The 12,051-nt window shown below is 36.8% G+C and overlaps 1 protein-coding gene across 1 annotated transcript in view; it reads right to left on the bottom strand.

The window, feature by feature from the left end:
* The window catches only part of LOC137390937 (cholesterol transporter ABCA5-like), a 57,253-nt gene extending 47,185 nt beyond the window's left edge, over positions 1 to 10,068 (bottom strand). Inside the window, exons 1-8 of the mRNA XM_068077251.1 lie at positions 9,979 to 10,068; positions 8,511 to 8,690; positions 6,395 to 6,593; positions 5,947 to 6,044; positions 4,532 to 4,746; positions 2,930 to 3,119; positions 2,570 to 2,743; positions 2,109 to 2,256 (exon numbers count right to left, since the gene is read on the bottom strand). Of these exons, the coding sequence (XP_067933352.1) occupies positions 2,109 to 2,256; positions 2,570 to 2,743; positions 2,930 to 3,119; positions 4,532 to 4,746; positions 5,947 to 6,044; positions 6,395 to 6,593; positions 8,511 to 8,690; positions 9,979 to 10,068 (1,294 nt within the window). The remainder of the gene's footprint in view (positions 1 to 2,108; positions 2,257 to 2,569; positions 2,744 to 2,929; positions 3,120 to 4,531; positions 4,747 to 5,946; positions 6,045 to 6,394; positions 6,594 to 8,510; positions 8,691 to 9,978) is intronic.
* Positions 10,069 to 12,051: the final 1,983 nt, after the last annotated feature.

Here is a 12,051-nt window from a genome sequence, read left to right on the forward strand (position 1 = left end):
AGGTTAATCAGTGGTGAGTAGATGAGATCATTTCTAAGATCAATCACTTTTAGTTGAAGATGAGATGGAATGTCTTCTACTATTAGCACGCTGAGAACAGACAGAGATATCTTTTTATATTCTTGAAGTCATGAAATCTGGCTTCAAATTCTTGCTTTAGATCACACATAACATCAGCATGCTTTTCTAGCTGTGGTTCATTTGGCCGATCAAAAAGCGTTGGAAAGCTTTGAACATTAACGTTGTCCTCTCTCAACTACGATTCCCACATTTCAAGTCGAACGTGAAAACCCCCAACAGCATGATACATGTCACTAATCAGCTAATTTTCACCTTGCAGTTTAGTGTTGAGTTCGTTAAGTTGCAACATAATATACACAAAAAAGCAAAAGTCATCCAAAAATTGAACAACATATAACTCGCGCAGCTGTTTCTCTTGCAATTTATGGAATTCTATTATCTCAGTTTGCAGGTTAAAGGCTCAGAGTAACATCTTTCTCTTTGATATCCAGCGTACTTGAGCAAAGTATGGAACATCTTTAAATTCTGATTCAATATCATTGAGAAACTGAAGAAATTGACGATGTCTCAACTCTTTCTGTCGCAGATAGATGACAACATCTTTGATAAAACTTTAAGTTTCATTGCTTGGCAGCCAGGTTTTGCTGTAGAATGCAGTGGAACTGTGAGAGGAGTGGATTAATCCCATCTTTCTTGAGCTCCTCCATTAACAAATTGTCAAAACCATTGACATGGCCAATCATAGCAGGGGCTCCATCTGTTGCTATGGAACGTGATTTGCTGAGATCAAGATTTTTCTGCTATACCACTTTTCGTATTCCAGCCAACATATCCTTTCCTGTTGTACGATCATGCATGTTGCACAAAGTATGCAAATATGCAGTAATAATGAGCTGTTTGTCTACTTCATGAAGAAACACAGCTAACTAAGCTGTATCTGTTGCATCTGTCGTTTCATCAAGTGCAATGGAATATGCTGTAAAACCTTGCAATAATTAATTTTGTAGCTGTCACCGCACATCTCGACTCTAAACTTCAGTTCAATGAGCTACTGTACGACAGAAGAGAGGTACACCTTTGAACGTTTTCTTGGTTTTTTTCATCAGAGCATATAATATCAACTGCATCTTCAATACACTGTTTGATTAATTTCCCATCCATAGATGGCTTTCCGCACCTGCTGATTCTGAAAACTGTCTTCATGCTTGCTAAAGTAACCTTATGTCTGCTCTCAGTACGAGTCCTCATCATACTCTGCTGCGTTCTTCTGTTGCTGAGCAGTGTCACAATTCTTGCCTTTTTAGCATCATTAGACATCTGTCCATATACTGTTCTATGCTTAGCGTTGAATTTTTTTCATGGTCTTTATGATGTTCAAACACTCTCAACATGACATTCTCTTCCTGTTTGTCAGTTCCATCATAAGAAAATCATCAGTTCACTCTGTTGAATTTACAGTTCTCTTCACCTACTAAACGCTTTTATTTCTTTGCTGCACTTGTCATTGCTGTACCTAAAAACTCACTCCCATAGAGTTGCTAAATATTTTGTTATGGAAAAAAACTGTTGGAGGGCATTCCCCATGCAAAAAAGGGGTTTCATTTTTATGCAGGTCAAGCAGTATTAACCCATTGGTGCTGCATTATTCCGTCAATAAGGGAAGCAACTTCTTTATGATGCCAGACTGACAATCAATTTTTGCATTATTCAAATTAAAAAAATATATTTAACTTTTTTCTCTTTAGCCAGCAACAAAAAGACCCCATTGAAGCAGCAAAAAGGCCGCAGAGGCCTGAAGGCCGCACGTTGCCCATGCTCGATCTAGCTACATGGAGCATATCAAATTATGCAGTTTGTACCTAGCAAAATGTCTCATATCTATTGACATGTATTTTACCTTACAGTGAACAATGAACTTCAAATTATTATATGCAGCCACCCACTAAACTTTACCAGACAAAGGCAAACAACTCCCAATGTTTCATTTGTTATTTTCATAACAAAAGCTGTTTTGAACATTATATCATGCATTAACAAACAAGCCACTAGACAATCCATTTAGTATTGAGGAGAGCCCTAAAACTCACCTGGCACAACTCTGTCTAGCCAGATGGCAAGCAAGAAATATAGAACAGAGTCAAAGGCCAACATGAAAATAGGGATGATGAGTGGGAAGTCTCCGAGATAAATAGAGCTCCAGGTGAGTCCTATTTGGGCAACGTCTAAGTAAATAGCCTACAAGCAAGAGAAAGGGTGGGTGCAAGAGTGTCTCTCAAATGATAAATCTTCTTGTTCAAACAGGAAACAAAAGCCTCAGCAAGAACAAGTTGACTCTTACAGAGTCGAAGAGCAAGTTTGAAAACTGTGCAGTCTATGTACAGTTACTATGCAGCCTATGTACAGTTACTGTGCAGCCTATGTGCAGTTACTGTGCAGCATACGTAGAGTAACTGTGCAGCATATGTACAGTAACTGTGCATCTTACAGCAAAACCCAAAAATCATATTATAAGCACAAAAGAAAGGAGTCTTTAAAGCTCACTGTATACCCTTTCAATGGCTATGCTGAGAGCTGTGGGAGAGAGCAGACACAGCAACAGCTGTACCGGTAGCGGTAGAATAGATGAAGGTGTACCATTTGCATCATACTGCGTGGTTTGACTGACGATTACAAATAAAGTGCTGATAGCAGACGTTGCCAACACAGCCACCGGACCAGCAACCTAAAAGAACAGAATGAGAGGTTATGATAGGATTTTCTTATACTTCGTGTTTCTATCCAATTTAATCCACAAACATTTCTATCGATTTCAAAACATGAACGCCGCTTGTTACTGGTATCAGATTTGAAAAAATTGATATTAGCAGACTATTTTGAGAAGCCATATAAGGGAATAGGTGATACGTACCTGTACGCTGTTCAGAAATGGAGTGAGAAGAAAGGCTATGTTGATTATAGAGAAGCCGTAAAAACTGAGCATGATAAAGAAGATAAACATGTTGCTGGGAGGTCGAAAGAAGGTCGTCAGAGCTGCAAGGCCAACAGCTATGGTACTAACAGTTACTATAATCATGGAGTAAAGCGCAGCCCAAGACAACCTAGACCAAAATAGAAAACATTGGCATGCAGTTAGCTAAGTTAACATACTTTTTTAACTCATAGAATAAGAATGTAAAAAAATGTGAAGTTGGCTGGTATGGAATGATTTGCATATTTTGAACTTGGCGAACCATCTAGTTGTGTTATACAAATCTGAATAAGTACTTTTCGAATGCGTAAACTGATTCTAGTTATGTCGTCTATATATTTTTCTAATGGGTTTTATGAATGGTTAAGTCTAATAGTTGATAGTATTAGTAACAACCAGAGTGTTTTAAAAATAATAAATTTCTACCAAACAGGTAGACACTTAAACTGCACAATATCTCTAATATGATGCCAGTGGTACTACAAGACTGTAACAATTGTACCAATCGTACAACCTCAGGGATAAATAGCCTTGATTTATGCTATCAATTGCAAAGAGAAATTAGTGCCTGATTTATATTGATCTGAGACTGTCTGAAGAGTAATCTGAGTGAAAATCAAAAGCTTTTGGTATGTCAGGATATGCTGGATTACACTGGTGGAGTTCAAACAACAGATAACACTTAAAAGTACAGGTTTATATGCTGCTAATTATTGATGATCTAATTCACAGACAGCCAGGTCACAACCATACATAAAGTAATCGATACCAACTGGTAATGTTGTATTAGACTTCCTTTCACTTGTACACACCTAAGAACCACTATTTGTCAGTCAGAATTCTCTTAGAAGCTTGAAAAAGAGAATGGCACAACATGAGAGCCTAAGAGAGACACTATCTCAATTACATTGTTGAATCCTTGTTATTCTGACTCATTTTATCACTAGCTTTAACTCTCTGCCAGTCTTTGTGCCTAGACTGAACATGAACATTATTTTTAGTATATGAAATCAGTGTTAGACTGAACATGAACATTATTTATAGTATATGAAGTCATTGTTAGACTGAACGTGAACATTATTTATGGTATATAAGGTCAGTGTTAGACTGAACATGAACATTATTTATAGTATATGAAGTCAGTGTTAGACTGAACATGAACATTATTTATGGTATATAAAGTCAGTGTTAGACTGAACATGAACATCATTTATGGTATATGAAGTCAGTGTTAGACTGAACATGAACATTATTTATGGTATATAAAGTCAGTGTTAGACTAAAGATGAACATTACTTATGTTATATGAAGTCAGTGTTAGACTGAACAGGAACATTATTTATAGTATATGAAGTGTTGCGGTTATAAATTGACAGTTTTATTATACATACATGTACATAGGCAAATAGGCTAGAAGTGAAGGTGCCTGAGATATTACTGCTGCAAGCTTTAGCTACAAAAAGTTTTTGCCTCCAACTGAGCGATGAAAAGAAAAAAAAGGAAAAAGAGAGAGAGATAAAAAGTGTTCAATCCCAAACTTACCAGAAGGCCGCATCCTTCATACCCATTATCTTTAACGTTTCCTTGAGGCGACTTTGCTTCTCGTGGACGAGAGCGACGACTAAGAACTGAACAAAGAAGGAGTAAGTGTAGACGTAATAGACAGGAGCAAACTGTCGAAGGAAGCTGGAGTCTGGTATAAAGGATGATTTGGGCATTTGTTTCAGGAGCAGATGAGGGATCGACAAGTTTCTTTTCTGAAAAATTCACAAACTCTTTATTGTATCGTTATTATTATTTTATCGTATCGTAATCTCTGTTGTTGTGTATGTCATCAAAGCACAAAATATGTAACCTTATTGTAACGCTTTATTGTAACGCCGATGATGATACCAGCACCGATGCTGCCAGGCGATCGCAGAAATCTAGACGACTAGGTCATGTGAGTAGCCTAGGTCATGCCACTAGGTGATGAGACTAGGTCATGACCTTCAACCAACAGATCGAGGTTCAATTTCCAAAAAAGGCAGCTGGTGGTGATCGGAATGACATCCAACCTTAAATTGCTTTCTGCAATTGGACACGTCTCCAGTCATCGAGGTTCTCTTGCCACAGGACTCGAACATGTCCAGAAAAGATCACAGAGCCATTATCTGTGCAACATGGCTCTTTAAAACACGCACAGCTTCCGCATGCTCAGCCGAAATTGTACTCGAGAGATACTCTTTGAGAGATTGTTTCATAGGAACAGTCATACAGAGAGCGATAGGACTTAAACGCAACACAGATACAAGAGCTAACAATGTATCCATAAAATACTATCGACAAGAAACGGCAGTGGTGACAAAAGACTAAGTCCAATTCCTAAGCATCAGCAAACTTTTTCAATAGGGAAGCTTTGTAGCCTATCAGTGCCAGATCCTCCTATACAAATACTGCTCTACTCAACCCAAATGTGCTTAGATGAATGTGGTTATCAGCATTTACTTTTATGAATAAATACGTGTATTTATATATAAAGCGTAAACACTGACAATAAACGAAAAAGTACATTATACAACTTTTAGAAAGAGCTTATCACATCTATGCAGTAAAGATATAGCATATCAGAAGTGAAACAATGTATCATTGTCATCATAAGGCAAAGCACTTAGAAACGATTTATTACTACAAATTTAGCAAGCTTTTCAATTACTTTGCACTTTGCTTTTTAATTTCCCATTTTCAATATCACTACTTTAATTTATATTTTCAAATGAGTCTCACAGGCCTCATGAATTCATTAAAACTGTATATGTTTGTCATACTAAGTATTTTGTTAGTTTTAATTTAAAATAAGATATTATGTAAGTTCAACGCTTGTGAATATCTAGAGTGAAATAAATAAAATAGTTTGGCAACAAATAAATAGCCTAGGAGTGTGTACAACCAACATATAATGCTATATAATAGGATACCTCAAGAAAAGCGGAGTCAAGTGCCCATTGAAGAGCGAGGAAGCCATTTTGAATGTAGAGTTTTGAAGGACACACCGGCGAATCAGGCCTACAATCTTCTACAAGCAAACCATGTTTTCTTTTTGAACGACCGCATAAGTATATAAAAGTATATAAGGATACAAGTATATAAATATAAAAGTATATAAGTATACAAATATATAAGTTATACGAGAACAGATTTGACCAAAGATAACCAAGGAAGAATAAATTAAACATAAATTGGAAGCAAAACAATGACAGTAAAAACAAAATGTGATCATGCTTCAACATAACTCGAAGGGCAACATTATAAAACTCTGGAAACCATAGCGAATAGAGATTAGCTCATACGTATAGGAAAGTGCAATGAAGTAAGCAACAATCCGCAGAACACGTGCCGCTGTTAACCTACTCAGATGGTCCTTACCTATGCTGTTTAGAGTCTCTGTTGGTTTGGCACTTTCCACAAACCGAGTGCGTATGGTATAATCATTGTAGAGACTCGTAAAATGCACACCAGCAAATATTTCACTTCCATTCTGAGCTCTGTAGAAAGACTCAGCCTGAGACACATTGTCAAATCCCAAAACCATCAGTGATGAGTTGGCAAGGTAGTCAAACACTGCCTGTGCCCAAGAAAAACATGAGAACGCTAAATAAATTGTTATGTACATACAAACATGCAACCTCTGCCTTTTTATTCTCTAATTGGCTCAAAACAAAAGTGACTGTGATATTCGCTGACTTGTGTTCAACAAATACACCAAACCGACTCAAAAGTGAGTATCATGATCTGCTGGCAGCATTGATGACCTCTTTTTCAGCTAACATTTATGGGCACCATAAAGAGAGCAGCGCACTCATGAGGCATGGTCCACGACTCGCTCTTGCCATAGTGTTCTTAGTCACCTAGTTCCTGAGTTACCGTATGTGTTCATGTGAGCATATGACTGTGAGCATATGACTATGAGCAAGTGTGTATGAGCATATGACTGTGAGCATACGCATATGAGCATATGACTGTGGGCATGTGCATGTGAGCATGTGACTCTAAGCATGTGCATTTGAACATACGACTGTGTGCTTGTGAGCATGTGACTCTGAGCATGTGACTCTGAGCATGTGCGTATGAACATATGACTGGGAGCATGTGCATTTAAGCATGGGTAGGGATATGAGCATGTGCATGTGAGCATGTCCATGTAGCATGTGCAAATGCATGTGTTCATAACTACAAGCCCCTGCTTATATTTTAATGCTATGCTTGGTGCTGAAAAATACAACTGCTCATCACCTCATGGAGTTGTCTACCTTTATGGAGACGGCCATAGCATTTAAAATTGCATAAACAGCAACAATGGATCGTTTAAACTATTGCACCGCTTGTCAAGACAGATTTTGAGGCAGTAAAGTGGTTTTGCCTAAAGTGACTCGTGATGTTCTCATCCTAAAAGTCACTTCGTAGTTGAGTAAAACTGGCAGCTATCACTGTTTATTATATCAACTGGTATAAAGTTGAAAGATGGAAAGAGATCAGTCGTGAGCAATGCGCTGCCTAAGTGAAACGAGCAGCAGCATTTATGAGACTCATTGGCTGATAGATCAGCGACTGGATTAGTCCAAAACTAGATGAGTGAATATGAACAGTCTGTTGTAAGTAATATCATACAAACTGATTTTATGACAACCAGAAGAGACTACATTAACACAGACTGGAGTTGTCTCTACCTAGCCAACGGGTGTTCTTAAAATGGTGGTTAAGAAAGACTGGGAAGAAACAAAGAGTTACAGTTTCTATAGGGCAGCTGTTTGTTTGAGCACCCTCCACCAGACACGAGTAGCTTATAATATAGGTTTAATAGTACTACTGATAACAAGCTTACGCAAATAGGTCAGCAGAAAACCAATGAATACTTAAAGTAAAAGTAGCACCATTTGTCCCAAATTATTACAAATAACAGATATATTAAAATAATGTATATATGTACAGCAACAGATTTTAGATAAGATATATACATTGGTATGCATAAAAGAAATGACAGCGTTTTCAAGCAAGGATCCATTGTCTGTGCTACATACTACGATGTCATTCAACTTTAAACAAACGGATAGAGTAGAAGAGCTCAGTGCCTTACTAAACTACTAACTACAAATATATTGCTTGCTTACGTAAATGATGACTCAACAGACCATCCTTGTCACTCCTAGTTGAAATTTTTCTCGCCTTGCTGGTGTAAGAGTGAGGTGGTAATCTACCTAGGCTCATATAATTACTGTAGAAGGTAAACAAACCCCTCATTTCTTGTATTAGTATATTCATGGCTGGCTACAACTACTACTGCAATGCCAAAAAAGGGATGGAAGTATGACAGTAGGTGAAGATGTACCAAACTATGGGGGAATGATTAAACTTCATTTACATAGGTCAAAATTCACACGTAAAAGACACGATGGAGAAGGAAATGTTTGGCTTGGTCGAAGATTTATATCATATGCCGTTTATGCATGAACATCGACCAATGTGAACCAGGTTTTTAACTCACTTTTTCCACATATGCGGTGGCATTTTTAGGAGTGACTAGTATATCCCCGGTGATGACAAGGTTTGGATATATACTCTCTATTGGATAGTCAAGCACTGCTGCCACACTGACTGTAGTCACTTGTGCCATGTACTTTATCATTGCTAATATTATCACAAACAGTATTGGCCAGAGAAACTCCTAAAAGAAAAAAAGATGTCAACAGCCATTGGATCCTGAAGTTGGGTGAGGTGTGACGCTACAAAAGTAGGAAACAATGCTGTGGCTTATTGGCAAACAAGTTTCTAAACTGAACGGCTCATAGGACACAATAACATAAAATAATATTCTCACCAACTGGCAATAAGCTTGCACTGACAAAATGATAAAATGTTCTCAGCAGAATTTATCAACTTTGAGTGTCTATAACATAATTGTTTGCAATTGCCTAACCACTACATGGCATATAATTGTCCTACAACGTTTTAGGGTGATACAGCAGCCAATAATAGCAGTAGGGACATACAGTAGATAGACTGATACAGTAGATGGATTGATACAGCAGGTGGATTGATACAGTAGATGGACTGATACAGTAGATGGACTGATACAGTAGACGGACTGATACAGTAGATGGACTGATACAGTAGTAGATGGATCGATACAGAAGATGGACTGATGCAGTAGATGGACTGATACAGTAGTAGATGGATTGGTACAGTAGATGGGCTGATACAGTAGATGAACTGATACACTAGATGAACTGATACAGTAGATGGACTGATACAGTAGATGGACTGATACAGTAGATGGACTGATACAGTGGATGGACTGATACAGTAGATGGACTGATACAGTGGATGGACTGATACAGTAGATGGACTGATACAGTAGATGGACTGATACGGTAGATGGACTGATACAGTAGATGGACTGATACAGTAGATGGACTGATACAGTAGATGGACTGATACAGTAGATGGATTGATACAGTAGATAGATTGATACAGTAGATGGACTGATACAGTAGATAAACTAATACAGTAGATGAATAAATATATAAAACTATATGAATGCCCGGCATTGCACGGGTAATAAAATAATTACCCAATGAATTTGAGTGAATTAAGCTAGTAACTTACTAGAAAAAGAGCCGTGTCCTTTGTCTGAAGCCACCTTGTGGCGTTAAGCATAATCATATATCATGCAAAGGCGATTTTCAAGCATGCTAAAATTTTCGCAAGCGCTGCATAAATATTTGCACTATTATTCTATAGTAGTATGGCAAGGACAGTGTAGTGCGGTGGATTAGTTTGATGGTCTGCAGACCTGGAGATTCTGAGTTCAAGTCCAATGCACAGCGTATTTTTCACTCCCAAAACTTTGTCGCTATAACTGGACACATAGACCGTCCAACGGACAAACACTGAAATTTATATACGAGGATAGATGGAAAATAGATAGCTGTGGAATATAATACTCAACTAACCGTGATGAGTTGTTTTTTTATACGTCCTTTGATGATCATGTTCCGTCGCAGCAAACACCTAACTTGTCTCCAAAAATCCTCCCCAGACATGGCAGCAGCGTGTACCTTGTTGCACAACACAAGACCTCTTTTCTCTATTCAAGTTCCTACAATGTTCAACTCGATGTACGCTGTAGAATCATTCAGTTCAATTGGAAATCGACTCCAAGCTTCACTGGTGCTACCCCCTACAACTAAATGTTATTCAGGCTTGATGTACTATATAATATATGATAGTTCTCTAATACTAATATACATGTAGTTAATAACGATATTTCAAGCTGCCAAGTCTTCAGAGGCAATATAATATGTTAAGAATGATTCATGATGCGTCATGTAAACCAAAGTATATTTAAATAACATTCCTACAAGTATTCATGATAGTTGCAAAGAGAATAAGATCTTCAATAGCGTTGCTAAATAACAATAACATTGGACAATAAGCTAATGATATTTCTTAAAATTGATGACTAGATCGAAATTACTTTTTTTGAAATATTGAAGTGCCATCTCATCATTATGTTATATTCGTTAGGTAAGGTTAGATAGACCGGCGCCCAATTCATCTATGGCTACTGTATTTAAAGGTCTCTAGGTTTGTACACAATAGTAGAATTTGAGTCTAACTACAAGCAGAAACCTCATAGCACAGTTTTGTGAAAAAGCTTTAGAATCAAAAAGCTTTAGCATTACAATTTTTAAAATTTAATAAAAATTAAAATTAAGATTAAAACTATAAAAATTAAAAGCTTTAGAATTGAAATTTTCAAAGCTTCTGAAAGTCTTCGTGCTGTGAATGAACCCAGTCTAACGTGCTACCATTACAACTATATATATATAAATAAATCTCAAAGCATGTGTGTCAGCTCTCCTGTATTATGGTATGTCCAGCTATATCTATTAAAATCTTGGATTGAAAAGCTTGCATCGTGCTGGATTTGAACTCATGAATACTGCACCCATATGTTAGTTAACCATTCATTCGACCATTCTGTAAATAGTAAGAGCGATAGAATTGCCAGGTTCCAACGCGGTTCCAAGGTTGAAATTGCAACGCTCCTACTATATACAGCATACCCTTTTCCCTATTTCACAGGCTAAACAACGTATTAATTGATACATTGCGCCTATGGGTTACGATGCGCCTGTAATAAAATATTTTTTGCTTAACTCTATAAAACTCGATACTTTTTTGTCCTCGTCATACTCGAGCGAATTTGTTTTCCAGTCGTAGAAATTAAAGAAGAAGTCTCTCAAAATTAAAATTTGGCGGTTTGTCTTCTGATTGTATATGCTATTAAAAGATATATGTTGCTCGCCATTCCGAATTCAGCGTCATCCGTTATGGTAAAAACGTATTCGCAAACAAATAAGTGATAAAATTTTAGTTCAGAGCTTGAAGTTTACTAAAATACGTGTTTAGTAAGCTAAATTCATTTAAGTTAGATTCAGCATTTATGTTACACACCTGTCTCAAAAGTAAAACCTCTCCACCGTACGTTCTAGGCGTAGTACATTGTAGTGCTACATGTTCTTGCAGATCATAACCACTAAATACACTAAAGTTATTGTAAATAACTATAGTTACTTAGGTTAACATATTGTTATGTTTTGTTAGATAATTACTATGGATTTCTATACCACTCTATACAATATTTTCGTCTTATGATGCCAACACTGAAATGAACTCAAATCATTTAACTGTATACTAAATAATTTTTCATTGTAATCCTAGCAGAACAGACTATATTGAGACATTAGTTGCTAATGATTTCACTCACATTCACATTTAAACACCTGTATGGTTAAATTTTTCCTCTTAATTTTTTTCCTCAAAACACTTCTTTCATTAAATGAAATTTTAAAATTACAGTTGTTTTAAAACTTTTACAATTGTATTATCTTTCCTCTTAATTCATTTGAACTGCACAAAAACACTTTTCCCATAATATGAAGTTTAAAAGTTCGAATGGTAAATGTTATATAGATTGAATAAGAATAAATTTTCTGTTCAAACACTTTTTTATTACCCGG

This window comes from Watersipora subatra, chromosome 3 (genome assembly GCF_963576615.1).
Source record: "Watersipora subatra chromosome 3, tzWatSuba1.1, whole genome shotgun sequence".
Taxonomy (NCBI): Eukaryota; Metazoa; Bryozoa; class Gymnolaemata; order Cheilostomatida; family Watersiporidae; genus Watersipora; species Watersipora subatra.